The sequence below is a fragment of the Hyla sarda genome, chromosome 11 (genome assembly GCF_029499605.1).
Source record: "Hyla sarda isolate aHylSar1 chromosome 11, aHylSar1.hap1, whole genome shotgun sequence".
Lineage (NCBI taxonomy): Eukaryota > Metazoa > Chordata > Amphibia > Anura > Hylidae > Hyla > Hyla sarda.
The window spans coordinates 95,261,594-95,289,461 of record NC_079199.1 but is presented as its reverse complement, the minus strand read 5'-3'; the positions used below and the strand labels follow the sequence as shown (position 1 = coordinate 95,289,461).

Here is a 27,868-nt window from a genome sequence, read left to right as displayed (position 1 = left end):
TGGAAAACTTTTTTTATTTTTTTTTATTTTTTATCAACTGGTGCCAGAAAGATAAACAGATTTGTAAATTACTTCTATTAAAAAAAATCTTAATCCTTCCAGTACTTATTAGCTGCCGAATACTACAGAAGAAATTATTTTCTTTTTGGAACACAGAGCTCTCTGCTGACATCACGAGCACAGTGCTCTCTGCTGACATCTCTGTCCATGTTAAGAACTGTCCAGAGTAGGAGAAAATCCCCATAGCACTGTGGTCATGATGTCAGCAGAGAGCTCTGTGTTCCAAAAAGAAAATCATTTCCTCTGTAGTATTCAGCAGCTAATAAGTATTGGAAAGATTAAGATTTTTTTAATAGAAGTAATATACAAATCTGTTTAACTTTCTGGCACCAGTTGATTTAAAAAAAAAAAAAAAAAAAAAAATTACACCGGAGTACCCCTTTAAGATTAATTCGCATTGTATAAATCATGGCAAATAGGAACCGAATTAATCATTATTATTGTTATAACAAATAAATAATATTTATTGTTGAAATAAATAACTGAATTTATTGTTATTATTGTTATAAAAAATTTATAATATTTATTGTTTAAATAAATAACAGAATTTACTGTTCTTATTGTTATAATAAATAAATAATATTTATTGTTGTAATAAATAACTGAATTTATTGTTATAATACATAAATAATATTTATTGTTGAAAATAAATACCGGTAACTGAATTTATTGTTATACAAAATTAATAATATTTATTGTTGAATAAATAACTGAATTTAATGTTATTATTGTTATAATACATAAATAATATTTATTGTTGAAATAAATAACTGAATGTATTGTTATTATTGTTATGATACATAAATAATATTTATTGTTGTAATAAATAAGTGAATTTATTATTATTGTTATAAAAAATAAATAATATTTATTGTTGAAATAAATAACTGAATTTATTGTTATTATTGTTATAATACATAAATAATATTTATTGTTGTAATAAATAACTGAATTTATTATTATTGTTATAAAAAATAAATAATATTTATTGTTGAAATAAATAACTGAATTTATTGTTATTATTGTTAGAATAAATAAATAATATTTATTGTTGTAATAAATAACAGAATTTATTGTTATTATTGTTATCATTTATTGTCACAAATAACAGAATTTATTGTTTTTGTTAGATTTTTTTAATATATTGTTAGACTTTTCATGCAGTCCAGGTGTCATAGTTCCATCTTGTGCTGTGGTTAGTTATGTGAACCCCCTAGGCCGGGTTCATACCATGGAATTTCCGAGCGCAATTTCGCTTAGAAAATTCGGCTGCCCCAGAATCCCCTTGCTCTCACTACGATTCCGCTACATAGTGCACACTTCTGAATTTGATCTTCCTCGTTCTTTCGGCGGAGTCCACGCAGAATACATTGCTGTCTACGGGGACAGCAATGTCCGCACGGTCCACAAGCCTCCTTTTAAATCTCAATCCGGAATAATTTCGGCCTTATGCTATGTTCCCATGGCAACGTTTTGGCAGAATGTCCGCCTGGAAAATTTCCAGTGGACATTCCGCAGACAGCAGGCGCCAGGAGAACATGCCGGTACTAGAATCGCTTGGAAATGCGCCATCTCCATAGATGGCAATGCATTTCTGAGCGGATTCTGCAGAAAGACATTTCTTTCTGTGGAGGACAGAATCGGAATTTCTGCGGCAGATGTTTCCACCTCGGAAATTCCTCCATTTGCGCTGTGCAGCAGAATCCAATCGAAAACAATGGGACTCTGCTGCAATGGAATTTCCAAGCAGAATTTTTCCGCTAGATTCTGCTTTGAATTTTGCCATGTGTGAACGAGGCCTAAGAGTCCAATAAGTTGTTGAAGGGGTTATCCGAAGGTAAACTTTTTTTTCTACATCTCTAAGGCTAAGTAGATTTTTTAAATTATTTTGGTGGGTGGGGGGATTATGCCGCCATCCTAAGCAATAAAAGTTTACCTCTGATAACCCCTTTAAAGGAGTTTTATGGTGCTTTTTTTTTTTATTAACCCTCCATGCCCGGGCTGCAAAATGAAACAACTTTTTTTTATATATCAACTGGCTCCAGAAAGTTAAACAGATTTGTAAATTACTTCTATTAAAAAATCTTAATCCTTTCAGTACTTATGAGCTGCTGAAGTTGAGTTGTTCTTTTCTGTCTAAGTGCTCTCTGATGACACCTGTCTCGGGAACTGTCCAGATTAGAACCAAATCCCCATAGCAAACCTCTTCTACTCTGTACAGTTCCCGAGACAGGCAGAGATGTCAGCAGAGAGCAGTGTTGCCAGACAGAAGAGAATAACTCAACTTCAGCAGCTGATAATTATTGGAAGGATTAAGATTTTTTTAATAGAAGTAATTTACAAATCTATTTAACTTTTTGGAGCCAGTTGATATATTAAAAAAAAAGTTTTTTCCTGGAATACCCCTTTAACTCACCTGCCTACGTTCCCCCGTTGCTCTGATGTCGGTGTCCCAACGGGACACCGACATCGAAGCAATGGGGGAACGTAGGCAGGTGAGATAAAGTCTGTTTTGTTTCATTTTGCAGCCCGGGCATGCAGGGTTAATTAAAAAAAAAGCGCCATGGTACTCCTTTAAATTCTGGATAACCCCTTTAAGATAAAATTGACATATTTAAGAGATAAGAGATATATGGAGAAAACCATACTTAAAGGAGAATACAGCAAAAACAAAGCCATATTACTAAAGTTCTACTTTACTGACGAGACAACTCTGCGGGATCTAGTGCTACAACTACCAAAGCAGCCGATCGGTGGGAGTGTCGGGAGTCGGACCCCCGCCGTTGATGGCCGATCCCGAGGATAGTCCTTCCATTTTATAAGGCTGGATAAATATAAACATGGTTCAAATGTAAAGGAAATCCAGGCTTCATTTGTCATAGTGTGGGTTTTAGGTCAGGATGTAAAAGAGTTTGCCTCATGGGATCTTCGTTCCCCAGATATGGATCCCATAGGTAGAATATTCCTATTTTCATAAGTGATTAATGGCCATCCCACGATGTAGGTTTCTGCACATCCCCCCCCCCCCCTTCATTCTGAGGATCGGCGGGGGTATCGGTGGAGGTCTAACTGAAACAAAGTGATCAAAAAACAAAATGCCTTCACTTCTTATTGTAGGAAGATCCCTTTAAAGGGGTACTTCCGTGGAAAACGTTTTTTTTTTTTTTTTAAATCAATTGGTGCCAGAAAGTTAAACAGATTTGTAAATCACTTCTATTAAAAAAAATCTTAATCCTTCCAGTACTTTTTAGGGGCTGTAAACTAAAGAGAAATCCGAAAAAGAAATGCATTTCCTGTGATGTCATGACCACAGTGCTCTCTGCTGACCTCTGCTGTCCATTTTAGGAACTGTCCAGAGAAGCATATGTTTGCTATGGGGATTTTCTCCAGTTCCTAAAATGGACAGCGGAGGTCAGCAGAGAGCACTGTGGTCAGGAGATCACAGGAAATGCATTTCTTTTTGGATTTCTCTTTAGTATACAGCCCCTAAAAAGTACTGGAAGGATTAAGATTTTTTAATAGAAGTGATTTACAAATCTGCTTAACTTTCTGGCACCAGTTGATTTAAAAATGTTTTTTTTTTCCACGAGAGTACCCCTTTAATGCATATGGCCTATGTACTGTTATTTAAAGGAAAAGTTGTCCTCACCCAAGCGTCCATGACAACAGACAGTTTGTACACCAGTCGGTATATTGTGCAATATTGTGCAACCGAATTACTAGTAATGTTTCCCCAGACATGTCCTCTGGTTTATCTGTTGACAACAGAACTTATGGAATTCCTACAATCTTGTTGTTACATAAAGTGTTAATAAGCCTATGTTATGTTCTCCTATTCCGTATAGTAATGTATTTACGTCTCATTTCTCCAGCAGGATGGAGCACGAGTTCTTGAGTTCAGATGAACTGGACGATGAGGTGTTTTATCCGGACAATTTCGAGTTCTCCGCGGAGCCTTTATCTTCATCGTCTTCAATGTTCAACCATAGTCCGCCTTACAATTACCTCCTGGGCCGGTTCCAGCTCTTCACCGTATCTCACTGCTGTGGTCCAGGGTGCAGGATCACTGAGAGCAAAGACAAAGCTACACAGACCTTAGAGCCCTCAACTCTTAATGGTGATATCATGTTACCGTGTGGCGTTTCGGAATCCCCACAGAGACTTTTCTATGGTAAGACATAATATTGTCCTGGTCTTCCCTTAAAGGGGTACTCTGCCCCTAGACATCTTATCCCCTATCCAAAGCATAGCAGATGTCCCCAGAGGCGGGACCCCCGCGATCTCGGCTGCAGCACCCCAGACATCCGATGCACGGAGCGAATTTCGCTCCGTGCCAGATGACTGGCGGTGCGGAGGCTGGTGACATCATGGTCACGCCCTGCTTGTGACGTCCCAGCCACATCCCCTCAATGCAAGTCTATGGGAGGGGGCATGATGTCCATTACGCCCCCTCTCATAGGCTTGCATTGAAGGGGTGTGGCCATGATGTCACGAGCCTACGCCGCTGCACCCGACGCTCTAAACAAACGCCGGGTTCTGCAGGGAGATCGTGGGGCTCCCCAGTGGTAGGACCCCCGTGATCAGACATCTTATCCTCTATCCTTTGGAAAGAGGATAAGATGTCTAGGGGCGGAGTACCCCTTTAAATGGTTTGCCCATGCTAATGTTGATAAAGTGTATATATTGTGTATTGAAAAGTTGTGTAGATGTCTAATAGTTTGTTTCAGATCAATTGTTCAATGGGTCCAAATGATGACTGACGGACCCCATTAAAATGGATTTGTCACCCGAATATTATACCCTGTGTAAGATCAGTATATGTCTTTTATGCAGCCAATCCAAGCACACATTTTGCTTTGACGAATATGTGCAAAGTCCTCTTCTGTGTGTGTACATATATATATATATATATATATATATATATATATATATATAATTAAATGTATTTTGGACTTCTGCCAGGCAAGCAGGAGTCCAAAGTCTATGCAAGAGATGGAGGCAAATGTGGTCTGGACAAGTAGGGAGACACCTAGTGGCAGCTTTTTTAAACACAAATAAAACATAGAAACTTCTTTTTTTTTTTTTTTTAAACAAAGTACATTAGAAAGATATTTTATTTACCAAAAGGAGTGCAATAGCAAAAGTTAGTTTTAAAGGGGTACTCAACTGGCAGGCGTTCGGAACCAAATGTTCTAAATGCCGTTTTTGTGCTGCTGGGGTCAGCCACGCCCCTCGTGATGTAGTGGACATGCACCCTCAATGCAAGTCTATGGGAGGGTGCGTGATGACTGTCCCACCCCCTCCCATTGTCTTGCATTGAGGGGGCGTGGCAATGACGTCACAAGGGCATGGCCGAGCCCCGCAGCATGTAAACAGCCTTCTGAACATTTAGTTCCGAATGCTGGCCAGTGGAGTACCCCTTTAATGACAGTGCCTATTTAAGCCAATAGCACACCTGAATGATACACCTAAAGGCTATCGAGACATATTTTGGATGACATATATTGGTTGGTTTGGCCTGTTTAGGTGTGCATTGGCACTGCTGGAAACATGTCAGGAATGTTCTGTGTGCTTCAATGTTTATCTATGCTTGGAATCCAAAGTATTGGAAACATTTACCGATTATGTGGGATCACTCGTGTTTGGCATTTGAATTATATGTATAATCTTGGGAATATATCCTGTGAAGCTAAGTTTACACTGTGTTTGCAGTTCCTATTTAATACAGATGGTGGTCAGCGTATGCAGTAAAAAAATATGTATTGCGCATGAACCGCACAGTTGACTTGAGTAACTATTGTGAGACAGTGACAGTAATGGTGGTTGGGGATCGCTATATTTCTCTAAGGTACCTGACATATGTAGCTATTAGGTTACAGGAGAATTCAGCAAAAGAAGGTGTCCGGCTCATCGGATTTCTTAATACAGAAGCATTTTATTGTATCAAAGAAACCAGCATATATAAATGCTGACACATTTTGGATCCCATTGGACCCTTAGTCATGGTGATGCCATGAGTAAGGGTCCAACAGGAGCCGAAACGCGTCAGTGTTTATATTCCATATGCTAGTTTCTTTCATACAATAATTGCTACTAATGGAGGCCAGAGGAGCTGCTAGCCAAGCCTGTGCGCAGGTGCAAGCAGTGAAGGGAGAAGCTGTTGTTTTGGTTTTTTGTCTTATTGGGTTTCAGGAAGTGCATATCTTATCCAGGGAAAACTGAGTGGGATATGAGGAATTCAGGAATAGTATAATCCCTAGCAGACCATAGCTGCTAATGAGGCAAATACATTATTGGGCCTAGAATTTTATGGAATAAAAGGTAGGTTGGCAGTGGGGCCTTTAATTGCTTTACTGGCCAGATTGAGTTTTCAGTGCTGCAAAAATTAGCACAGGTGCCAAAGACAGCTGGTTAATGGGCATTAAGACAAAGTATAACTCTGAGACTGTGAGGAACCTGTACTTCTAAATTAAAGTTGGAGTCCTGAAGTTTGCAGCCTCATAAAGAGCCCTTACGACATGTGTGAGTAACAGATTTGATGACTTTTTTTGTTGGGTGGCTGGTAGTAAGCCACCTGTATAGATAGGGAAGATCATAGGGAACATCTATAGATAGAGCAGTAATTGATTTTGTGTTTTTATACCTGAATATAAGAGAAGCCCTATTTCATCTTTACCTCTGTGTCCTTGGCTCTGACTGCTAGTTGCTGCTATTTGCCCGGCTCTACTGAGCTAATCTCCCACACTATTTATAATATAAGTTACTGAGTGGTAAAGCTATACATTTATTGTAAACTATTAAGGGTTACTTTGCTGGAAAACATTTTTTTTTTTAAATCAACTGGTGCCAGAATGTTAAACAGATTTGTAAGTTACTTCTATTTAAAAATCTTAATCTTTCTAGGACTTATCAGCTGCTGTATGCTCCAGAGGAAGTTCTTTTCTTTTTTAATTTCCTTTCTGCCTGACCACAGTGCTCTCTGCTGACACCTCTGTCCGTGTCAGGAACTGTACAAAGCAGGAGAGGTTTGCTATGGGGATTTGCTGCTGCTCTGGACAGTTCCTGACATGGACAGAGGTGTCAGCAGAGAGCACTGTGGTCAGACAGAAAGGAAATTAAAAAAGAAAAGAACTTCCTCTGTAGTATACAGCAGCTGATAAGTACTGGAAGGGTTAAGATTTTTTAATAGAAGTAATTTTCAAATCTGTTTAACTTTCTGGCACCAGTTGATTTAGAAGAAAATGTTTTCCAGTGGAGTACCCTTTTAAGGAATCCCCCGACATGTAGTTCTGATGGACAATGCAAAAAAATAACCCTAATCTGGCACTGAGACTCTTTTTTTTTCTTGACTAGCAGATATATTAAGCCAGTGGGTTTTAGAGTGAATCGTGTTTACTGCATATATGTGGTGCTTTGCGTCCGCCATAAATTCATTAATGTCTTTCTATTGACTATGTGTAATGTTTCCGCCTATAAATTTCAGCAACAAGTCTGTAAAATTATCATTGGCACCGGCTGCGACCTCAGCACAGAGATGGAAAATAATGTGGTTCTAATTAGAGCCAATTGCGCTGTGCCAGGGTCAGTGCTAGCTATGGCTCTTCTACTATGTAGGGGGAATTTGTTGCCCACATGTGGTGATACTTTCAAAGATACACAACATATGGGAGACACTTACTGATGGATTAGTTTACCCATGCATTAGAAAGTCAACAGTCACGTTGAGGACAGCGGAACGCTCATTAAAAATGATGAGGTGACAATTTCTGGGGGGAATTAGCTCATGGAAACGCTCTCTCTCAGGGTAGAAAGGCTCTTCAAAGCATACTCTTTCCATTATTTGCATTATATCTATCGCATTTCAATGTTTTTCATGGCTTCTACATTCCAGCATCAACTGTTCTTCCCCAGAGTCCTGTTGTAGTGAGACATGTTTCCAGGTCGGTCCAACCTCTTCATCAGGGTTATGCCTGAAGATGAAGTCGGACCAACCTGGAAACGTGTCACAGTACTACAATAAAATAGATATAAAATAACACACAGATTCTTTTCTTCCATCTCCATCCGCCGGTTTAGACTGTTAATTTCCTAATGATTGGAGAAGTTGTTTGTTTGATGCATGTCGTGTGAGACATCAAGAAAAGCTTCATCCAGATCCATGTGATTCTACATGTGTGATTCCTGGCCTGGTCTAGCACAACTTGACCTTGCAGACGACCCTTACCCCTATTCATTTTGCCCTTTAGTTGGATGTTGATGGCGCTTCTACAAAGTAAAAAAGATTTATTCCAAGATACATAGCATAAAACAAGTAAGATAGCACATCCAACGCGTTTCGAGTCCGAACCGGACCCTTTCTCAAGTGCGTGCATGCACGCACTTGAGAAAGGGTCCGGTTCGGACCCGAAACACTTCACAACATTCCATTTCTATCTTTAGCTCAACATTGACATCATATAAACTACTTAAATACTCAGTATTTATGCTTCTTTTTCTCAGACTCAGAGCCCTGCAATATCAGTCTGACCATCAGAATGACCTGCAGGGGGCATATTTTCCTCCCCGACTAGACTAGGGTATATCACAATCAATATGGATGGTTATACCACACTCCTGGTAACTATTGACAGTTGTTCATATAAAGCAGGTCACAAAATAAGAAAGACTTAATTTGAATAAAAAGTATAGGATAGTTACCGGTTCGATTCCCGCCATTAATGTACCAACAGTGCCCAAGTCCCCGCTGCTCACAGGTTTCTGGTAATGCCTTGACACACAGGAAATGACTCTTAGCCAATCGCTGGCCATAGTGGTGACCCACGTCCTCCAGTGATTAGCTAAGTGGGCATTTTCCTACATGTCAAGACATCACCAGGAAGTGGTAAGTAGAGGGGATCTGGGCACAATTGAAACATCTGTGGAAGGAGATCAGCCAGGTAAGTATCTCTTATTTTTTCTTGTTGACCCATGTAATCCAGTGAGTTTTTTAGTGGGCACTTCCCGCGTAGTGAATAGTGGGGACCCAGGGCAGCAATGGAACATCAGTGGAAAGAAGCTCAGCCTGCTGATCATCTCTTATTTTTTCTTGTTAAACCACCCTAACTCCCTTTTGTTTAAAGGGGTACTCCGCTGCTAGACATCTTATTCACTATTTAAAGGGGTACTCTGGCGCTTAGACATCTTATCCCCTATCCAAAGGATAGGAGATAAGATGCCTGATCGCAGAGATCCCGCCGCTGGGGACCCCCGTGATCTTGCACGCCGCACCCCGTTAAGATCAGTCCCCGGAGTGTGTTCGCTCTGGGTCTGATTACTGTCGATCACGGGGGCCGGAGCGTTGTGACATCATGACTCCGCCCCCGTGTGATGTCACACTCCACCCCCTCAATGCAAGCCTACGGGTGGGGGCGTGACAGCTGTCACGCCCCCTCCCATAGCCTTGCATTGAGGGGGCGGGACGTGACGGCACACGGGGGCGGAGTCGTGACGTCACGATCTTCCGTTCCCGTGGTCGGGAGCCAGAACCTCCAGTGCTGCCGGAAGCAGATACAGATGGGTGCTGCATGCTATATTGCGGGGGTCCCCAGCGGCGGGACCGACGCGATTAGACATCTTATCCCCTATCCTTTGGATAGGGGATAAGATGTCTAGGGGTGGAGTACCCCTTTAAAGGATAGGGGATAAGATGTCTGATCGCGGGGGTCCTGCCGCTGGGGCCCTCCGTGATCTACCACAGAACCCAGCGTTCTAAAGAAACGCAAGGTTCCTGCGGCAATAGTCTTGACATCACAGCCACGCCCCTTGTGACGTCACTCTACGCCCTCTAAATTCATGTTTATGGACATGAATGGGGGGCGTGAAGTGATGTCAGGAGAGAGCGTGACCATAACGTCACGATCACAACTGCAGGAGCTCGGTGTTCTGAACAAAATGCTCAGAACGCTGAAGCACCAGAGTACCCCTTTAATTCTTTCATTGGACAACCCCTTTTAGTTTCCCTCGGGGTCACTTCTCCAGATTGTACATTCATTAAAATGCATCCACCCCTACAGTAATACTTGTTTGATCATCATCCATAGGTGCACCAGACAACTGGTCGCCAAGATCAACCACATTAGTTTTCCACAACCCCCTCATGACATTATTTTCTGGGTACATGTGACCTGCCATTTTGCTGGGACATTGTATTCCCTCTATTGCCATCCACGGCCTCTAGGGGCAGACTTGACCACACAGACACTTTTACGACAACCTCTTCTACTCTAGTTGCTGCGTTATTCCGTCAACTCCCATTCTCTATTCATCTGGACTGACTCCATCTTATTTATATCAGATACAGTTTCATGAAATGCGTTTCTATCATTAGTCACAGGCACTACAGGTGCACGTTCCCTGTTAGGAATACGAGCAGTACACTCTGGAAGAGACTTCTCCCACGACTGCCAAAATTAAGGAAAGTCTCTGCCAAGCACAAACTTTACATCAGGCTCCTCACGTTTTTGAGTTTTTCCTGCACAGTTCCAAAACCACTTTCCAAAATTATTACAGTCTCAGAGTTGTTCTTAAAGGGGTACTCCTGTGAAAAACAATATATTTTTTTAAATCAACTGGTGCCAGAAATTTAAACAGATTAGTAAATTACTTCCATTAAAAAAAATCTTAATCCTACCAGTACTTACCAGCTGCTGAAGTTCTTCTTTTCTGTCTGACAACAGTGCTCTCTGCTGACACACCACATTTTTGCAATACAGTTCCTGTATTAGGATTTTGATTAAAAACGGATTCCCCAAAACCGGACCAAACTGTATCAAAATGTGTATACAAATTTTAATCCGTATACGGTTTGAAAAATGATGTCTGTTTGCATCCGTTTTTAACTTTTCATTCCATTATGAATAAAGTTTCACTTGTTTGATTGAAATTTTAAGAAAAATAACTGTCCAAAGTAAAAAACCATATGGTAAAAACCGGATGGAACCGTACGCACATACGGTTCTCTATGGTTCCTATTGACTCCCATGTTAAAAAAAAAACTTATACGTTTCAATACGGTTTTTCACCCGGACCAAAAATTGTGGTAGGTTACGGTTTTGGGTACGGGAAAAAAAACAGACAAAACCGTACTGGATGCAAAACGGACACAACCTGATGTATGTTTTGGCATGCGGTTTTCAATGGAGAGTCAATGCATACGGTTTTCAATACAGTTCCGTACAGTTTTCAAATTGAAACATGTATACGGGAACTGTATTACAAAAACGTGGTGTGAACCCGGCCTGTCTCAGGAGTCTGCTGTGCTGGGTCTCTACATCCAATCCCTGCAGGCTGCTCTGTAACCCCCTCCTCTCTGTTTTCATGTTGAAGCCTGATAGGACTGGAGTGAGCATAGAGAAATACTAGTCCCGCCCTCACTTCCTGGACTTTGTCCTAGCCTGTGCTTCAGCTGGGACAAAGATGATGCTGCAGCCGGACAGGATTATGTTCTCGATGGTCATGATTTCTATAACAAGCAAACAAAAACATTTATGAAGTATATTAGAAAGGATAATGTTTTTGCCAAGCTGTGACTTTTATTAAAATCATTTTAGGATGCAAACTTTTTGATCACTTTTTATCCATGTGTTTTGGGGAGGGGGCAAAGTGACCAAAAACAGCAGTTCTGGCATTGGATATTTTTTTCTAAGACGGGGTTAAACATTGCTATATTTTAAAAGTTCAGATATTTCTTTGCATGGTGATTCTAATTTTTTATTCCTTTATTTAAATGTTTTTGTTTGTTTTATTTTATATAATTTTTTATGTATTTTTTATTTTATATAATTTTTTATGTATTTTTTAATGTTGTTTAAATACAATGATTATGTCTGAAAAATCTAAGTGTATTATTTTAGATGGGCACTGTCATAGTCAAAAGCTTTTTATATGTTGTACATCCTGGCAAAACATTTACCTTTTTAAATTGCATAAAAAATGTAATCTCCTTATTATAGAAATCATGGTTTATAAAAAAAAAAAAAAATACCACTAGGGGCCCCCATTTCATCCAGAATATAATCCTGTCAGGCTGTAGCATCATCTTTGTCCCAGCTGAAGCACAGGCTGGGACAAGGTCCTGGGACTAGCTCTCCCCTGTGCTCACTCCTGTCCTATTAGACTGCAACATGAAAACAGAGAGGAGAGGGGTTACAGAGCAGCCTGCAGTGATTGTATAAAGAGACCCAGCAGCACAGCAGACTCAGGGAGGAAGCGAATACATGGTGAGTGAGGGCGGGTTCAGTGCTTGCCTCTGACTTGCCCCTTCCTGAGCAGTGGATGTCAGAATGAGTGAGCAGTAGAACAGAGGGATTTGTGAGCCAAATACAGAAGCTAGACACTAGCCAGTAACATATAGAAGCATTATTATTTTTTTTTCCTCTGATATTGTTAAGGAGTTGCTCAGGTTGTATCGCTCCTCGCTGGTTGGCTCTGGTTAGGCCTCTAAATGTGAGTGACTGCCGCTGTCCAAATTAGGGATAAAAAATGTTGTCCCCTATCCTAAGGATAGGGGATAAGTTTCAGATCGCGGGGGGTCCGACCGCTGGGGCCCCCCGCGATCTCCCGTACGGGGCCCCGGCTCTCTGGTTAGAGAGGGTGTGTTGACCACCGCACGAAGCAGCAGCCGACACGCCCCCTCCATACACTGCTATGGGAGAGCCGGAAATTGCCGAAGGCAGCGCTTCGCTTCTCCCATAGCAGTAAATGGAGGGCGCGTGTCAGAGAGGACGTGTTGACCACCGCACGAAGCAGCGGCCAACACGCCCCCTCCATACACTGCTACGGGAGAGCCGGAAATTGCCGAAGGCAGCGCTTCGCTTCTCCCATAGCAGTAAATGGAGGGCGCGTGTCAGCTTCGTGCGGTGGTCAACACGTCCTCTCTAACCAGAGAGTCGGGGCCCCGTACGGGAGATCGCGGGGGGGCCCCAGCGGTCGGACCCCCCCGCGATCTGAAACTTATCCCCTATCCTTAGGATAGGGGATACATTTTTCAATCCCGTAGTTCTCCTTTAAATATATTTATCTACGACATAAGTTTTTATTAATCATAATCATATGCAGCTATATTATTCAGGTGCTTCCTGTCTATGCCGAAGATTCTCGCTGTGTCCGTCATTTTCCGTCATCTGACCACTTCTCCATATTTTTCCCCTGGATGTTACTTCTCTTTTTGGGACTTTTTGTGTGCTTTCCCAGAGAGCAGGTTCAATCTTTTTTTTTTTCTTCTTTTTTTTTTTTTTTAAATCTTTTTATTATTAAATTCAAGATTACAAAAGAAGGGATATAGAAAGTCCAGCACCGGTGTTTCGCGGGTACGCTTTCTTTTTTTAATCAACTGGTGCCAGAAAGTTAAACAGATTTGTAAATTACTTCTGCAAAAAAAAAAAATCTTAATCCTTCCAGTACTTATTAGCTGCTGAATACTACAGATGAAATTCTTTTCTTTTTGGAACACAGAGCTCTCTGCTGACATCACGAGCACAGTGCTCTCTGCTGACATCTCTGTCCATTTTAGGAACTGTCCAGAGCAGCATATGTTTTCTATGGGGATTTTCTCCTACTCTCGACAGTTCTTAAATTGGACAGAGATGTCAGCAGAGAGCACTGTGGTCATGATGTCAGCAGAGAGCACTGTGCTCGTGATGTCAGCAGAGAGCTCTGTGTTCCAAAAAGAAAATAATTTCCTCTGTAGTATTCAGCAGCTAATAAGTACTGGAAGGATTAAGATTTTTTTAATAGAAGTAATTTACAAATCTGGCACCAGTTGGTTAAAAAAAAAAAAGTTTTCCACCGGAGTACCCCTTTAAAGGAGATATCCAGTGCTGAAAAACGTATCCCCTATCCTAAGGATAGGGGATAAGTTTCAGATCGCGGGGGGTCCGACTGCTGGGGCGATCTCCTGTATGGGGCCCCGGCAGCCTGTGGGAAGTGGGCGTGTTGACCACTGCAGGAAGCGGCGGCTGGCACGCCCCCTCAATACAACTGTATGGCAGAGCCGGAGCGCTGTCTTCGGTAATCTCTGGCTCTGCCATAGCGCAGTATTGAGGCGGCGTGTCGGCCGCCGCTTCTTGCGGTGGTCGACACCTGCTATGTGGCCAGCGAACCGGGGCCCCTTACAGGAGATCGCAGGGGGCCCCAGCGGTCGGACCCCCCGCGATCTAAAACTTATCCCCTATCCTTAGGATAGGGGATACATTTTTCAGCACTGGACTACCCCTTTAAAGGGGTATTCCAGGAAAAAACTTTTTTTTTATATATATCAACTGGCTCCAGAAAGTTAAACAGATTTGTAAATTACTTCTATTAAAAAAATCTTAATCCTTTCAGTACTTATGAGCTTCTGAAGTTAAGGTTGTTCTTTTCTGTCTAAATCCTCTCTGATGACACCTGTCTCGGGAAACGCCCAGTTTAGAGGCAAATCCACATAGCAAGCCTCTTCTAAACTGGGCGTTTCCCGAGACAGGTGTCATCAGAGAGGATTTAGACAGAAAAGAACAACCTTAACTTCAGAAGCTCATAAGTACTGAAAGGATTAAGATTTTTTAATAGAAGTTATTTACAAATATGTTTAACTTTCTGGAACCAGTTGATATATAGAAAAAAGTTTTTTTCCTGGAATACCCCTTTAAAAGCTGTAAATCTTTATTGAAGTAGTCACAGGATACAAAAGCGGGCGTTGTGTTCTATGATGCTTTTGTATCCTGTGACTACTTCAATAAAGATTTACAGCTTTTAACCGAGACACCGGTGCTGGACACCCTATTTTTCTACATCGTCTACTAGACGGGAGGCGCTACCCTTCGGGTCCTGGAGTTGGGGATTGGTGTTGCCCGAATCATCTTTGCACCACAAAAGAAGGGAAGTTAAACATTTTCATCAAGGACATGTTGTATGACAAGATTATTTAGCAATATTAATTTACAAAATTCCCATCTTGGCTCCAAGCTGATGTATCTGATAAAGGTAATAATGTTTTTCTGCAGCAATTAATTAGCAGTAGTATAAATTATGGATTAATATATTGATCAACAATCAGAATCATCATAATCATCCTTAAAAGGGGTACTCCGGTGTAAAAAAAATAAATAAATAAATAAATAAAAAAATAAAAAAAATATATATATATATATTATTTTTTTTTTAAATCAACTGGTGCCAGAAAGTTAAACAGATTTGTAAATGACTTCTATTAAAAAAGCTTAATCCTTTCAGTACTTATTAGCTGCTAAATACTACAGAGGAAATTCTTTTCTTTTTGGAACACAGAGCTCTCTGCTGACATCACGAGCACAGTGCTCTCTGCTGACATCTCTATCCATTTTAAGAACTGTCCAGAGTAGGAGAAAATCCCCATAGCACACATAGGCTGCTCTGGACAGTTCCTAAAATGGACAGAGATGTCAGCAGAGAGCACTGTGCTTGTGATGTCAGCAGAGAGCTCTGTGTTCAAAAAAGAAAAGAATTTTCCTCTATAGTATTCAACAGCTAATAAGTACTGGAAGGATTAAGATTTTTTTTTATAGAAGTAATTTACAAATCTGTTTAACTTTCTGGCACTAGTTGATTTAAAAAAAAAAAAGAAGTTTTCCACCGGAGTACCCCTTTAACAAAATGACAGGTACGCTTTAAGTATTTACAATCTTCGCAGGCAGTCAGAATGAAACCATTATATGACCGGTTTCTTACCAAGTTGTTGGTCAAAAAAAAAAGTTTACTCTGAAGTTTTTTGTTACACTATAATAGATGAATAATGTTTGGATGTTTTTGTTGCATTTCTGTATGTTCATATAAAGTCAGCAACATCAGATTACATCTTTCTTACAGATCAGTAATGGTGTCTCTTGCGTTGTAGGACATGCAGGATATCTCTTACACCAGTCCACGAACGTCACCATGCGGTTTGGCAATGGGACAGGTCGTGCCAGGCAGGAGCAGACGGCTGAGCGGAGAATTGCCCGAAAGTTACAGTGCATTGGGGATCAGTTCCACAGGCTTCAACTACAGAGGGTAACATTCGTGACATATTCTACTTTAACATAGTGGTAACATTTGGTGGTAACTTGCATCCTTTCTTGGTGAAAAATCCCAAAATTTGATGACAAATTAGAAAATTTTGCATTTTTCTAACTTTGAAGCTCTCTGCTTGTAAGTAAAATGGATATTCCAAATAAATAAAAATTTGATTCACATATAAAATATGTCTACTTTATGTTTGCATCATAAAATTGACGAGTTTTTACTTTTGGAAGACACCAGAGGGCTTCAAAGTTCAGCAGCAATTTTCAAATTTTTCACAAAATTTTCAAACTCACTATTTTTCAGGGACCAATTCAGGTTTGAAGTGGATTTGAAGGGTCTTCATATTAGAAATACCCCACAAATGACCCCATTATAAAAACTGCACCCCCAAAGTATTCAAAATGACATTCAGTCAGCGTTTTAACCCTTTAGGTGTTTCACAGAAATAGCAGCAAAGTGAAAGAGAAAATTCACAATCTTCATTTTTTACACTCGCATGTTCTTGTAGACACAATTTTTGAATTTTTACAAGGGCTAAAAGGAGAAAATGTATACTTATATTTGTAGCCCAATTTCTCTCGAGTAAGCACATACCTCATATGTCTATGTAAAGTGTTCGGCGGGCGCAGTAGAGGGCTCAGAAGGGAAGGAGCGACAAGGGGATTTTGGAGAGTACGTTTTTCTGAAATGGTTTTTGGGGGGGGCATGTTGCATTAGGAAGCCCCTATGGTGCCAGAACAGCAAAAAAAAAAACACATGGCATACCATTTTGGAAACTAGACCCCTTGAGGAACGTAACAAGGAATTAAGTGAGCCTTAATACCCCACAGGTGTTTCACGACTTTTGCATATGTAAAAAAAATTATTATTTTTTCACTAAAATGTGTGTTTCCCCCCAAATTTCACATTTTTGCAAGGGTTAATAGCAGAAAATACCCCCCAAAATTTGTAACCCCATCTCTTCTGAGTATGGAGGTACCCCATAAATTGACCTGAAGTGCACTACGGGCGAACTACAATGCTCAGAAGAGAAGGAGTCATATTTGGCTTTTTGAGAGAAAATTTTGCTTGGGGGGCATGTCGCATTTAGGAAGCCCCTTTGGTGCCAGAACAGCAAAAAAAAAACACATGGCATACCATTTTGGAAACTAGACCCCTTGAGGAATGTAACAAGGAATATATCGAGCCTTAACACCCCACAGGGGTTTCACGACTTTTGCATATGTAAAAAAAAAATATTTTTTTTCACAAAAATGTGTGTTTCCCTCCAAATTTCACATTTTTGCAAGGTTTAATAGCAGAAAAGACCCCCCAAAATTTGTAACCCCATCTCTTCTGAGTATGGAAATACCCCATGTGTGGAAGTCAAGTGCTCTGCTGGCGCACTACAATGCTCAGAAGAGAAGGAGCGCCTTTGAGCTTTTGGGAAAAATTTTTGGGAATGGAAGTCAGGGGCCATGTGCGTTTACAAAGCCCCCCGTGGTGCCAGAACAGTGGACCCCCCACATGTGACCCTATTTTGGAAACTACACCCCTCACAGAATTGAATAAGGGGTGCAGTGAGTATTTACACCCCACTGGCGTTTGACAGATCTTTGGAACAGTGGGCTGTGCAAATGAAAAATAAAAATTTTCATTTTCACAGACCACTGTTCCAAAAATTTGTCAGACACCTGTGGGGCATAATGCTCACTGTACCCCTTATTACATTACGTGAGGGGTGTAGTTTCCAAAATGGGGTCACATGTGGGGTATTTATTTTTTTGCGTTTATGTCAGAACCGCTGTAAAATCAGCCACCCCTGTGCAAAGCACCAATTTAGGCCTCAAATGTACAGTGCGCTCTCACTCCTGAGCCTTGTTGTGCGCCCGCAGAGCATTTTACGCCTACATATGGGGTATTTCTGTACTCAGGAGAAATTGTGTTACAAATTTTGGGGGTCTTTTTTTCCTTTTAACGCTTGTGAAAATAAAAAGTAAAGGGCAATACCAGCATGTTAGTGTAAATTTTTTTTTTATTACACTAACAAGTTGGTGTAGCCCCAACTTTTCCTTTTCATAAGGGGTTAAAGGAGAAAAAGCCCCCCAAAATTTATAGTGCAATTTCTCCCGAGTACGGCGATACCCCATAAGTGGCCCTAAACTGTTTCCTTGAAATACGACAGGGCTCCGAAGTGAGAGAGCTCCATGCGCATTTGAGGACTAAATTAGGGATTGCATAGGGGTGGACATAGGGGTATTCTACGCCAGTGATTCCCAAACAGGGTGCCTCCAGCTGTTGCTAAATTCCCAGAATGCCTGGACAGTCAGTGGCTGTCCGGAAATGCTGGGAGTTGTTGTTTTGCAACAGCCGGAGGCTCCGTTTTGGAAACACTGCCATACAATACGTTTTTCATTTTTATTGGGGGGGGGGGGGGCAGTGTAAGGGGGTGTATATGTAGTGTTTTACCCTTTATTCTGTGTTAGTGTAGTGTAGTGTTTTTAGGATACATTCGCACTGACTTGTTACGGTGAGTTTCTCGCTAGGAGTTTGAGCTGTGGCGAAAAATTTGCCGCAGCCCAAACTTGAAGCAGGAAACTTACTGTAAACCTGCCTGTGTGAATGTACCCTGTAAGTTCACATGGGGGGGCAAATCTCCAGCTGTTTCAAAACTACAACTCCCAGCATGTACTGACAGACCGTGCATGCTGGGAGTTGTACTTTAGCAACAGCTGGAGACACACTGGTTGGAAAACCTTCAGTTAGGTTCCGTTACCTAACTCAGTATTTTCTAACCAGTGTGCCTCCAGCTGTTGCAAAACTACAACTCCCAGCATGTACTGATCGCCGAAGGGCATGCTTGGAGATGTAGTTATGCAATAGCTGGAGGTACGCAACTACAACTCCCAGCATGCCGAGACAGCTGATTGCTGTTTGGACATGCTGGGATTTGCAGTTTTGCAACATCTGGAGGGCTACAGTTTTAGAGAACACTGCAAAGTGATCTCCAAACTGTGGTCCTCCAGCTGTTGCAAAACTACAATTCCCAGCATGCCCTGACAGCAAACAGTTGTTTGCTAGGAGTTGTAGTTTTGCAAGATCTGGAGGGCTACAGTTTAGGGACCACTATATAGTGGTCTCGAACTGTAGCCCTCCAGCTGTTGCAAAACTACATATTCCAGCATGCCCAAACAGCTGTCTGAGCATGCTGGGAGTTGTAGTTTTGCAACATCTGGAGGGCTACAGTTAGAGACCACTGTATAATGGTCTCAAACTGTACCCTCCAGATGTTGCTAGGCAACTCACCGGCTTCCGTCGGATCCAGCCGCACGTCATCGCCGCCCGCCGATCTCTGTCGCCCGCAGCCTCCGTCGCCCGCCTGGATCGGTAAGTGGATCTTCGGCACCGGTCCCCGTCGTTTCCCCGTCCTGCCCCGCCTATTGTGGGAGGGCAGGACGGGGAAAACGAAAGTAAACCCCCCCCCGCCCCCGATCTGCTATTGGTGGTCGCGTCTAGACCACCAATAGCAGGGATAGGAGGGGTGGCAACCCTGCCACCTCACTCCTATCGCTTCAGGGGGATCCTGGGTGTCTTAGACACCCGCGATCCCCCTTATATTCCGGGTCACCGGGTCACTATAGACCCGTAATGACCCGGAATCGCGCAAATCGCAAGTGTGAATTCACTTGCGATTTGCCGCGATCGCCGACATGGGGGGGTCTGATGACCCCCCTGGGCATTTGCACGGGATGCCTGCTGAATGATTTCAGCAGGCATCCCGCTCCGATCCCCGCCCGGCGCACGGCAGGGACCAGAACTGCCCATGACGTAAATGTATGTCCCTGGTCCTTAAGACCCAGGGTGTCGGGACGTACCGTTATGTCATGGGTCCTGTAGGGGTTGAAGGGGTATTCCAGGAAAAAATGTTTTTATTTTTATTTTTTATATCAACTGGCTCCAGAAAGTTAAACAGATTTGTAAATGACTTCTATTAAAAAATCTTGATCCTTTCAATAATTATCAGCTGCTGAAGTTGAGTTGTTGTTTTCTGTCTGGCAACAGTGCTCTCTGCTGACATCTCTGCTTGTCTCGGGAACTGCACAGAGTAGAAGAGGTTTGCTATGGGGATTTGCTTCTAACCTGGGCGGTTCCCAAGACACGTGTCATCAGAGAGCACTTAGAAAAGAACAACTCAACTTCAGCAGCTTGAGTACTGAAAGGATTATTTTTAATAGAAGTAATTTACAAATCTGTTTAACTTTCTGGAGCCAGTTGATGTATAAAAATAAGTTTTTTCCTGGATAATCCCTTTAAGGACCAGAGCATTTTTTTCACATCTGACCACTGTAGCTTTAAGCATTAACAACTCTGAGTTGCTTTAACTAGTGGTAAATTTTCGTCGATGTCAGGCCCAAGGCCTGATTATTAAAATCCTATATGTGTATTATAAATGATAACTGTGTGTGATGTATTATCCAAGACATGGGTAAGAGGTCATTCAGATGGTGTATCCTTTTGTGTATTGCATTTTGTTGGGGGGTCTGGCTGTTTGTTTACATCTCCTTTGAAGCCAAAGGCTTTTTGGAAGTCATGCACTCTGGTTCCATCATATAATCAAACAGATAAGGGGACAGGAAGAGAGAAGACCCCCTGGTGGGATCAGAGGGAAGGGGGGAATGGAGTCTCCCTCCCAAGAAAGCAGATATGATATTTAAAAACAATGCTAGACTCAAAGTTGGGTGTTCAAGGCTGTGCCAAAAGCTGACAAGACCATTCTAAGAACAGCTGGAACTCACTCTCATGAACTGCTATATCATCATGCTGTAAGAACTTCATCTTTTGTTTTGTGAACTTGTCTTGCTAAACTCTTTTATATATTGTTATACCTGTATGTCATTTGTTCCTGTATTTTTATATAGTCAGCACTGTGATACCTTTTATCAGATTAAATGTTTAATTAATCAGCTCTGGTCTTTGATCTCTTAATATAGTAGCTCACCTTTCTGAAGGCAGCTCTGGTGGAAACATGTTTATCTAAGGGTTAATTTGGTGACTTGCTGGGACTTGTAGTGGATACCCAGAGGTCTGGCGGCTTTAACCCTTGCACCATCACACTCTCTCTAATGTCTTGGCTGGACCGATAGGGTGTGATTGTGACAGTCGATACTTGCATCATTTCTTGGTGAAAAATTCAAAAATTTCATGAAAAATTTGAAAATTTAGCATTTTGCTAACTTTGAAGCGCTCTGCTTGTGAGGAAAATAGACATACCAAATAAATTATATATTGATTCACATATACAATATGTGTAATTTATGTTGGCATCATATAGTTGACATGTTTTTACTTTTGGAAGACATCAGAGGGCTTCAAAGTATAGCAGCAAATTTCCACAGAATTTTCAAAATCGGAATTTTTCGGCAACCCGTTCAGTTTTGAAGTGGATTTGAGGGGTCTTCATATTAGAAATACCCCATAAATGACCCCATTATAAAAACTGCACCCCCCCCCCCCAAGTATTCAAAATGACATTCAGAATGTTTGTTAACCCTTTATGTGTTTCACAGAAATAGCAGCACAGAGATGAAGAAAATTAAAAATCAAAATTTTTTACACTCGCATGTTCTTGTAGAACCAGTTTTTGAATTTTTACAAGGGGTAATAGGAGAAAATGCCCCCCCAAAATGTGTAACCCAATTTCTCTTGAGTAAGGAAATATCTCATATGTGAACGGAAAGTGCTCTGTGGGTGCACTGGAGGGCTCAGAAGTGAAGGAGCGACAATGGGATTTTGGAGAGTGAATTTTGCTGAAATGGTTTTTGGGGGGCATGTCACATTTAGGAAGCCCCTATGGTGCCAGAACAGAAAAAAAAAACACATGGCATACTATTTTGCAGACTACACCCCTCAAGGCACGTAGCAAGAGGAACAGTGAGACTTAACACCCCACAGGTGTTTGATGATTTTTTGTTAAAGTCGGATGTGTAAATAAAATATTTTTTTTCTTTCACTAAAATGCTGTTTTTTCCCCAAATTTGACATTTTTACAAGAGGTAATAGGAGAAAGTGCCCCCCAAAATTTGTAACCCCATCTCTTCTGAGTATGTGGACGTCAAGTGCTCTACGGGCGCACTACAATGCTCAGAAGAGAAGGAGCCACATTTGGCTTTTTGAAAGCAAATTTTGAGGAAATGTTTTTTGGGGGGCATGTTGAATTTAGGAAGCCCCTATGGTTCCATAACAGCAAAAAAAAAAAAAACACATGGCATACTATTTTGGAAACTACACCCCTCAAGGCACATAACAAGGTGTACAGTGAGCCTTAACACCCCACAGGTGTTTGACGACTTTTCGTTAAATTCTGATGTGTAAATGAAGAAAACTTTTTTTTCCCCACTAAAATGCATTTTTTCCCCCAAATTTACCATTTTTACAAGAGGTAATAGGAGAAAATGCCCCCCAAAATATGTAACTCCATTTCTTCTGAGTATGGAAAAACGGAATCTTCGCTGTTGGAAATCCCCCGCAGACCCTATTGACTCCAATGGGGTCTGTGGTGGATTTTCCGCAGCGGAGATTCCACTGCCGAAAATTTGCTGCAGATGGCCTAAGGAGAGCCCATCCCTTTCAAACATGGAGTGGGAAACACGCTGCAAGTTGGATAGGAAATAAGTCAGTGTGAACGAACCCTTACAATGCATTTTGTAAAGGGGTACTCCACTGGAAAAAAAATTTTAATCAACTGGTGCCATAAAGTTAAACAGATTTGTAAATTACTTCTATTAAAAAAGTCTTAATCCTTTCAGTATTTATCAGCTGCTGTTATGATCCACAGGAAGTTCTTTTCTTTTTGAATTTCCTTTCTGTCTGACCACACTGCTCTCTGCTGACTCCCCTGTCCATTTTAGGAACTGTCCAGAGCAGGAGAGGTTTCCTATGGGGATTTGCTCCTACTCTGAACAGTTCCTAAAATGGACAGAGGTGTCAGCAGAGAGCACTGTGGCCCGACAGAAAGGAAATTCAAAAAGAAAAGAACTTCCTGTGGATCCTAACAGCAGCTGATAAGTACTGGAAGGATTAAGATTTTTTTAAATAGAAGTCATTTACAAATCTGTTTAACTTTCTGGCACCAGTTGATTTTAAAGAAAATGTCTTCCACCGGAGTACCCCTTTAAACTAAGACCGAGTTCTAAGGTTATCTCTACTGAGACAATCTGGGTATGCATTTATTCAGGAGTCTGGGGTCTGAATGTATTTAGGAGTCTGGATTTATTTAAGGGTCTATGGCATAAATTTTTTTTAAGGATCTGGGGTAGTGTTTTCCAAACAGTGTGTCTCGAGCTGTTACAAAACTACAAATCCCAGCATGCCCGGACAGCCTTCGGCTGTCCGGGCATGCTGGGATTTGTAGTTTTGTATCAGCTCGAGACACACTGTTTGGAAAACACTGGTCTGCAGCATGGATTTATTTAGGTTTATTATATGTATGGTACATCCCCCTCCCCTCACATCTGTTATGTGAACAGGAGCCTGGAACCATCAGACACCTGTTATGGGTTTAGCTGAACGTCACCTGTGATGTTGTTTACCTGCTGTCAACCTTCCTGGAACATTTCACCCTTTGCACCTGCAGTTGAACTTTTGACTGAACCTGCACTTGCCCGGGGCTAGTCATTCATTGTATATATTGTTATCTCTGTCTAGGCATCTAGTACATTTTACAAAGTAGTAAGGGGGGATGGGATAAGCACTCATGTAGTGTTTAAAGGGGTTGCCTGGCTCTAGAAATGTTTGTTAAAGGGATCAGACTAATTTATCAAAAATAAGCAATAACCTGCCTGATCTTCTGATACTGCTGTTCTGATTGTGCGGACTCCTCCTCCTCACTGTGATGGCTCCTCCTCCTCACTGTGATGGCTCCTCCTCCTCACTGTGATGGCTCCTCCTCCTCACTGTGATGGACTCTCCTCCTCACTGTGATGGCTCCTCCTAGAAGTAAGGAGATAACATGAGGAGGGGGTTTGTTACAGTGTGTGACCCTAGAAGTAAGGAGATTACTTGAGGAGGTTTGTTACAGTGTGTGACCCCAATAGTAAGGAAATAACATGAGGAGGATGTTTGTTACAGTGTGTGACCCTAGAAGTAAGGAGATTACATGAGGAGGAGGTGTGTTACAGTGTGTCACCCCAGTAGTAAGAAAATAACATTAGGAGGGGGTTTGTTACAGTGTGTGACCCTAGAAGTAAGGAGATTACTTGAGGAGGAGGTTTGTTACAGTGTGTGACCCTAGAAGTAAGGAGATTACATGAGGAGGAGGTGTGTTACAGTGTGTCACCCCAGTAGTAAGAAAATAACATTAGGAGGGGGTTTGTTACAGTGTGTGACCCTAGAAGTAAGGAGATTACATGCGGAGGAGGTGTGTTACAGTGTGTCACCCCAGTAGTAAGAAAATAACATTAGGAGGGGGTTTGTTACAGTGTGTCACCCTAGAAGTAAGGAGATTACTTGAGTAGGAGGTTTGTTACAGTGTGTCACCCCAATAGTAAGGAAATAACATGAGGAGGATGTTTGTTACAGTGTGTGACCCTAGAAGTAAGGAGATTACATGAGGAGGAGGTGTGTTACAGTGTGTCACCCCAGTAGTAAGAAAATAACATTAGGAGGGGGTTTGTTACAGTGTGTGACCCTAGAAGTAAGGAGATTACATGAGGAGGAGGTGTGTTACAGTGTGTTACCCTAGAAGTAAGGAGATTACATGAGGAGGAGGTGTGTTACAGTGTGTCACCCTAGAAGTAAGGAGATTACATGAGGAGGAGGTGTGTTACACTGTGTGACCCTAGAAGTAAGGAGATTACATGAGGAGGAGGTGTGTTACAGTGTGTCATTTCAGTAGTGTGGTGGGGGGGGGGTGTCAATGGGAGGAGCCAAGTGGACGGCAAAATTAGCTTTCGCCTAGGGTGGCAAAAATCCTTGCACCAGTCCTGATGATAGGAAATTCCTAATGAAGACGATTTAGAAAGTTGCTTCATTTTGCATATAGGAAAACAATTCACTATAAAGATCAGTGCCGAGATGTCTTTGGGGTCCGCCATGTTGTGTCAGATTTATAACCCAAAAAAACGAAGGTGATGTGAACGCAGCCTGACACACTTTACAGTACTACTAGTCTCATATTGCACATTATCCCCCGGGACATAGGTTTTTGGGTAAAATTTCACAATATACATCAGACCTGTCACTGCAGGGAGAAGAGGCCAGAATCCTAGACAATGTTTTTCTCTATCTACCAGTCCAACAACTTTTTCAGTCTTTAAAGGGGTTGTCCCGGGTGAGTGACACACAATATAAGAGGGATGGGGGGGTGTTTCGGAGCGGTGGGGGAGGGGGGCGTTGCGTGAGGACAGCAGGGCTGTGTGTGTTTTGTGGCTGCAGTCCCCTCCCTGTTTATATCGTTCTCTATATTTAGCTTCTGAGTCATGAGATGTGTCACTACCCACAATGCACTTCCAGCACCTGACTACTGCCTTTTTATGCATTTCCAGCGAACCGAATTAAAGATACCCTCAGGACGTTAAATGGGTTTCATGGTTTTTCGTTGTTTTTTTTTTTGCTTAGTTGAACTTTTCGTGCTCGGTCTCTTATGTAAACACTTGCAGCCCATCAAGACAGTTACACTGAAACGAAAACACTGCTGTCAGAAACAACTGAGAGATAGTTACATAAAGATAGCTATTGTGGGATGAAAAGTTATTCAACTTTTTAATATGTTTTTTTTAATTATTATTATTTTTTAAATCTCTGCTTGCTGTCAGTGAATGATCACTCAGCTTTTTAGGGATCTGTCACTATTAAAGGGGTACTCCAACCCCTAGACATTTTATCCTTTATCCAAAAGGATAGGGGATAACATGTCTGATCGCTGGGGTCCCATCGTTGGGGACCCTCGCGTTCTCTGCTGCGGCACCCCAGGCATCCGGTGCATGGAGTGAACTTCGCTTCATGCTGGATGACTGGCAATGCGGGGCGTAGGCTTGTAACTTCATGGCCATGCCCCCTCAATGCAAGCCTATGGGAGGGGGCGTGACTGCCGTCACGCCCCCTCCCATAGACTTGCATTGAGGGGGTGTGGCTGTGAGATCACGAGCCTCCGGCGCTGCACCTGACGATCTAAACGAATGCCGGGTGCAGCAGGGAGATCGCGGGTGTCCCCAGCGGCGGGACCCCCGCGATCAGACATCTTATCCCCTATACTTTGGATAAGGAATAAGATGTCTAGGGGCTGAGTGCCCATTTAAAGGAGTACTGCATTGTAAGACAGTGCCAGGGCCCCGTACAGGAGATTGTGGGGGGGTCCCAGCAATCGGACCCCCACGATCAGACACTTATCCCCTGGGGTTGGGGATAAGTGTCTTACACTGCAGATTTCCTTTAAAATGCTGTTAGATCAGGAGGAGCTGAATATAGATATATAAATATAATTGAAATCCATTCTGGGTTTAGGCGGTCCTACTCTGTAACTGACAGCCTTGCCTGTATGAACATGTATGCTGATAGCTGTCAATCACTAGTAAGACCACCCATTGGACACCTGAGTCTAAAATAAGCAGAGATTTGGGCTTGTTTTTTTTTTTTTTTTACTAAAGAATAAGTACTAAACATGTGCAGGGGCTTCTTTTTTTTGCAATCAATGTTTGTGCATGTGGGTGTAACAGAGCTGTGTGTGTATTTGGGTGTAACAGAGCTGTGTGTGTATTTGGGTGTAACAGAGCTGTGTGTGTATGTGGGTGTTACAGAGCTGTGTGTGTATGTGGGTGTAACAGAGCTGTGTGTGTGTATGTGGGTGCAATAGAGCTGTGTGTGTATGTGGGTGTAACAGAGCTGTGTATGTATGTGGGTTTTACAGAGTTGTGTATGTATGTGGGTGTTACAGAGCTGTGTGTGTATGTGGGTGTAACAGCTGTGTGTGTATGTGGGTGTAACAGCTGTGTGTATGTGGGTGTAACAGAGCTGAGTGTGTATGTGGGTGTAACAGAACTGTGGGTGTAGTAGTGCTGTGTGTGTATGTGGGTGTAACAGAGCTGTGTGTGTATGTGGGTGTAACAGTGCTGTGTGTGTATGTGGGTGAAACAGTGCTGTGTGTATGTGGGTGTAACAGAGCTGTGTGTGTATGTGGGTGTAACAGAGCTGTGTGTGTATGTGGGTGTAACAGAGATGTGTATGTGTGTGTAGCAGTGCTGTGTGTGTATGTGGGTGTAGCAGTGCTGTGTGTGTATGTGGGTGTAACAGAGCTGTGTGTGTATGTGGGTGTAAAAGAGCTGTGTGTGTATGTGGGTGTAGCAGTGCTGTGGGTGTAGCAGTGATGTGTGTGTATGTGGGTGTAGGTGTGCTGTGTGTGTTTGTTACGCAGAGCAGAGTTGTTTGTAGGTAGGTGCAGCAGAGCTGTGTGTGTGTATTTTCAGCATATTTGCGTATGTGGGTGTCGTACAGTCACTACATCAACCTTTGCAGTTTGTTTCAGTGGTCAGAAGATGATGACACGTCTAACAGTATCTGACTATTAAAGGGGTTATCCAGGAATAGAAAACCAGAGCTAATTTCTTTCAAAAACAGCTCCACATCTGTCCTCGGGTTGTGTGCGTCATTACAACTTTTGGAACTGAGCTGAGCTGCAGATCACCACCCAACCTGGAGACAGACGGGGAGCGTTTTTTGAAAGAAATTAGCTCTGGTTTTCTATTCCTGGATAACCTCTCTAATCGCCTCCTCAATCCTAGAC

At 42.1% G+C, this 27,868-nt stretch overlaps 1 protein-coding gene and 1 long non-coding RNA gene across 7 annotated transcripts in view; one reads left to right on the top strand and one right to left on the bottom strand.

The window, feature by feature from the left end:
* Positions 1 to 27,868, top strand: part of BMF (Bcl2 modifying factor) — a 72,422-nt gene that overhangs the window by 33,687 nt on the left and 10,867 nt on the right. For 4 of the 6 annotated variants that reach the window (XM_056545006.1, XM_056545007.1, XM_056545003.1 and 1 more), the window contains 2 exons: positions 3,933 to 4,231; positions 15,947 to 16,101. In XM_056545006.1, the coding sequence (XP_056400981.1) occupies positions 3,937 to 4,231; positions 15,947 to 16,101 (450 nt within the window). In that variant the 5' untranslated portion in view covers positions 3,933 to 3,936. The remainder of the gene's footprint in view (positions 1 to 3,932; positions 4,232 to 15,946; positions 16,102 to 27,868) is intronic. The other 2 variants (XM_056545005.1, XM_056545004.1) reach the window with 1 other exon arrangement.
* The window catches only part of LOC130294877 (uncharacterized), a 31,545-nt gene continuing 10,959 nt past the window's right edge, over positions 7,283 to 27,868 (bottom strand). Inside the window, exons 2-3 of the long non-coding RNA XR_008848644.1 lie at positions 10,556 to 10,636; positions 7,283 to 8,325 (exon numbers count right to left, since the gene is read on the bottom strand). This is a non-coding gene — a long non-coding RNA (uncharacterized LOC130294877). The remainder of the gene's footprint in view (positions 8,326 to 10,555; positions 10,637 to 27,868) is intronic.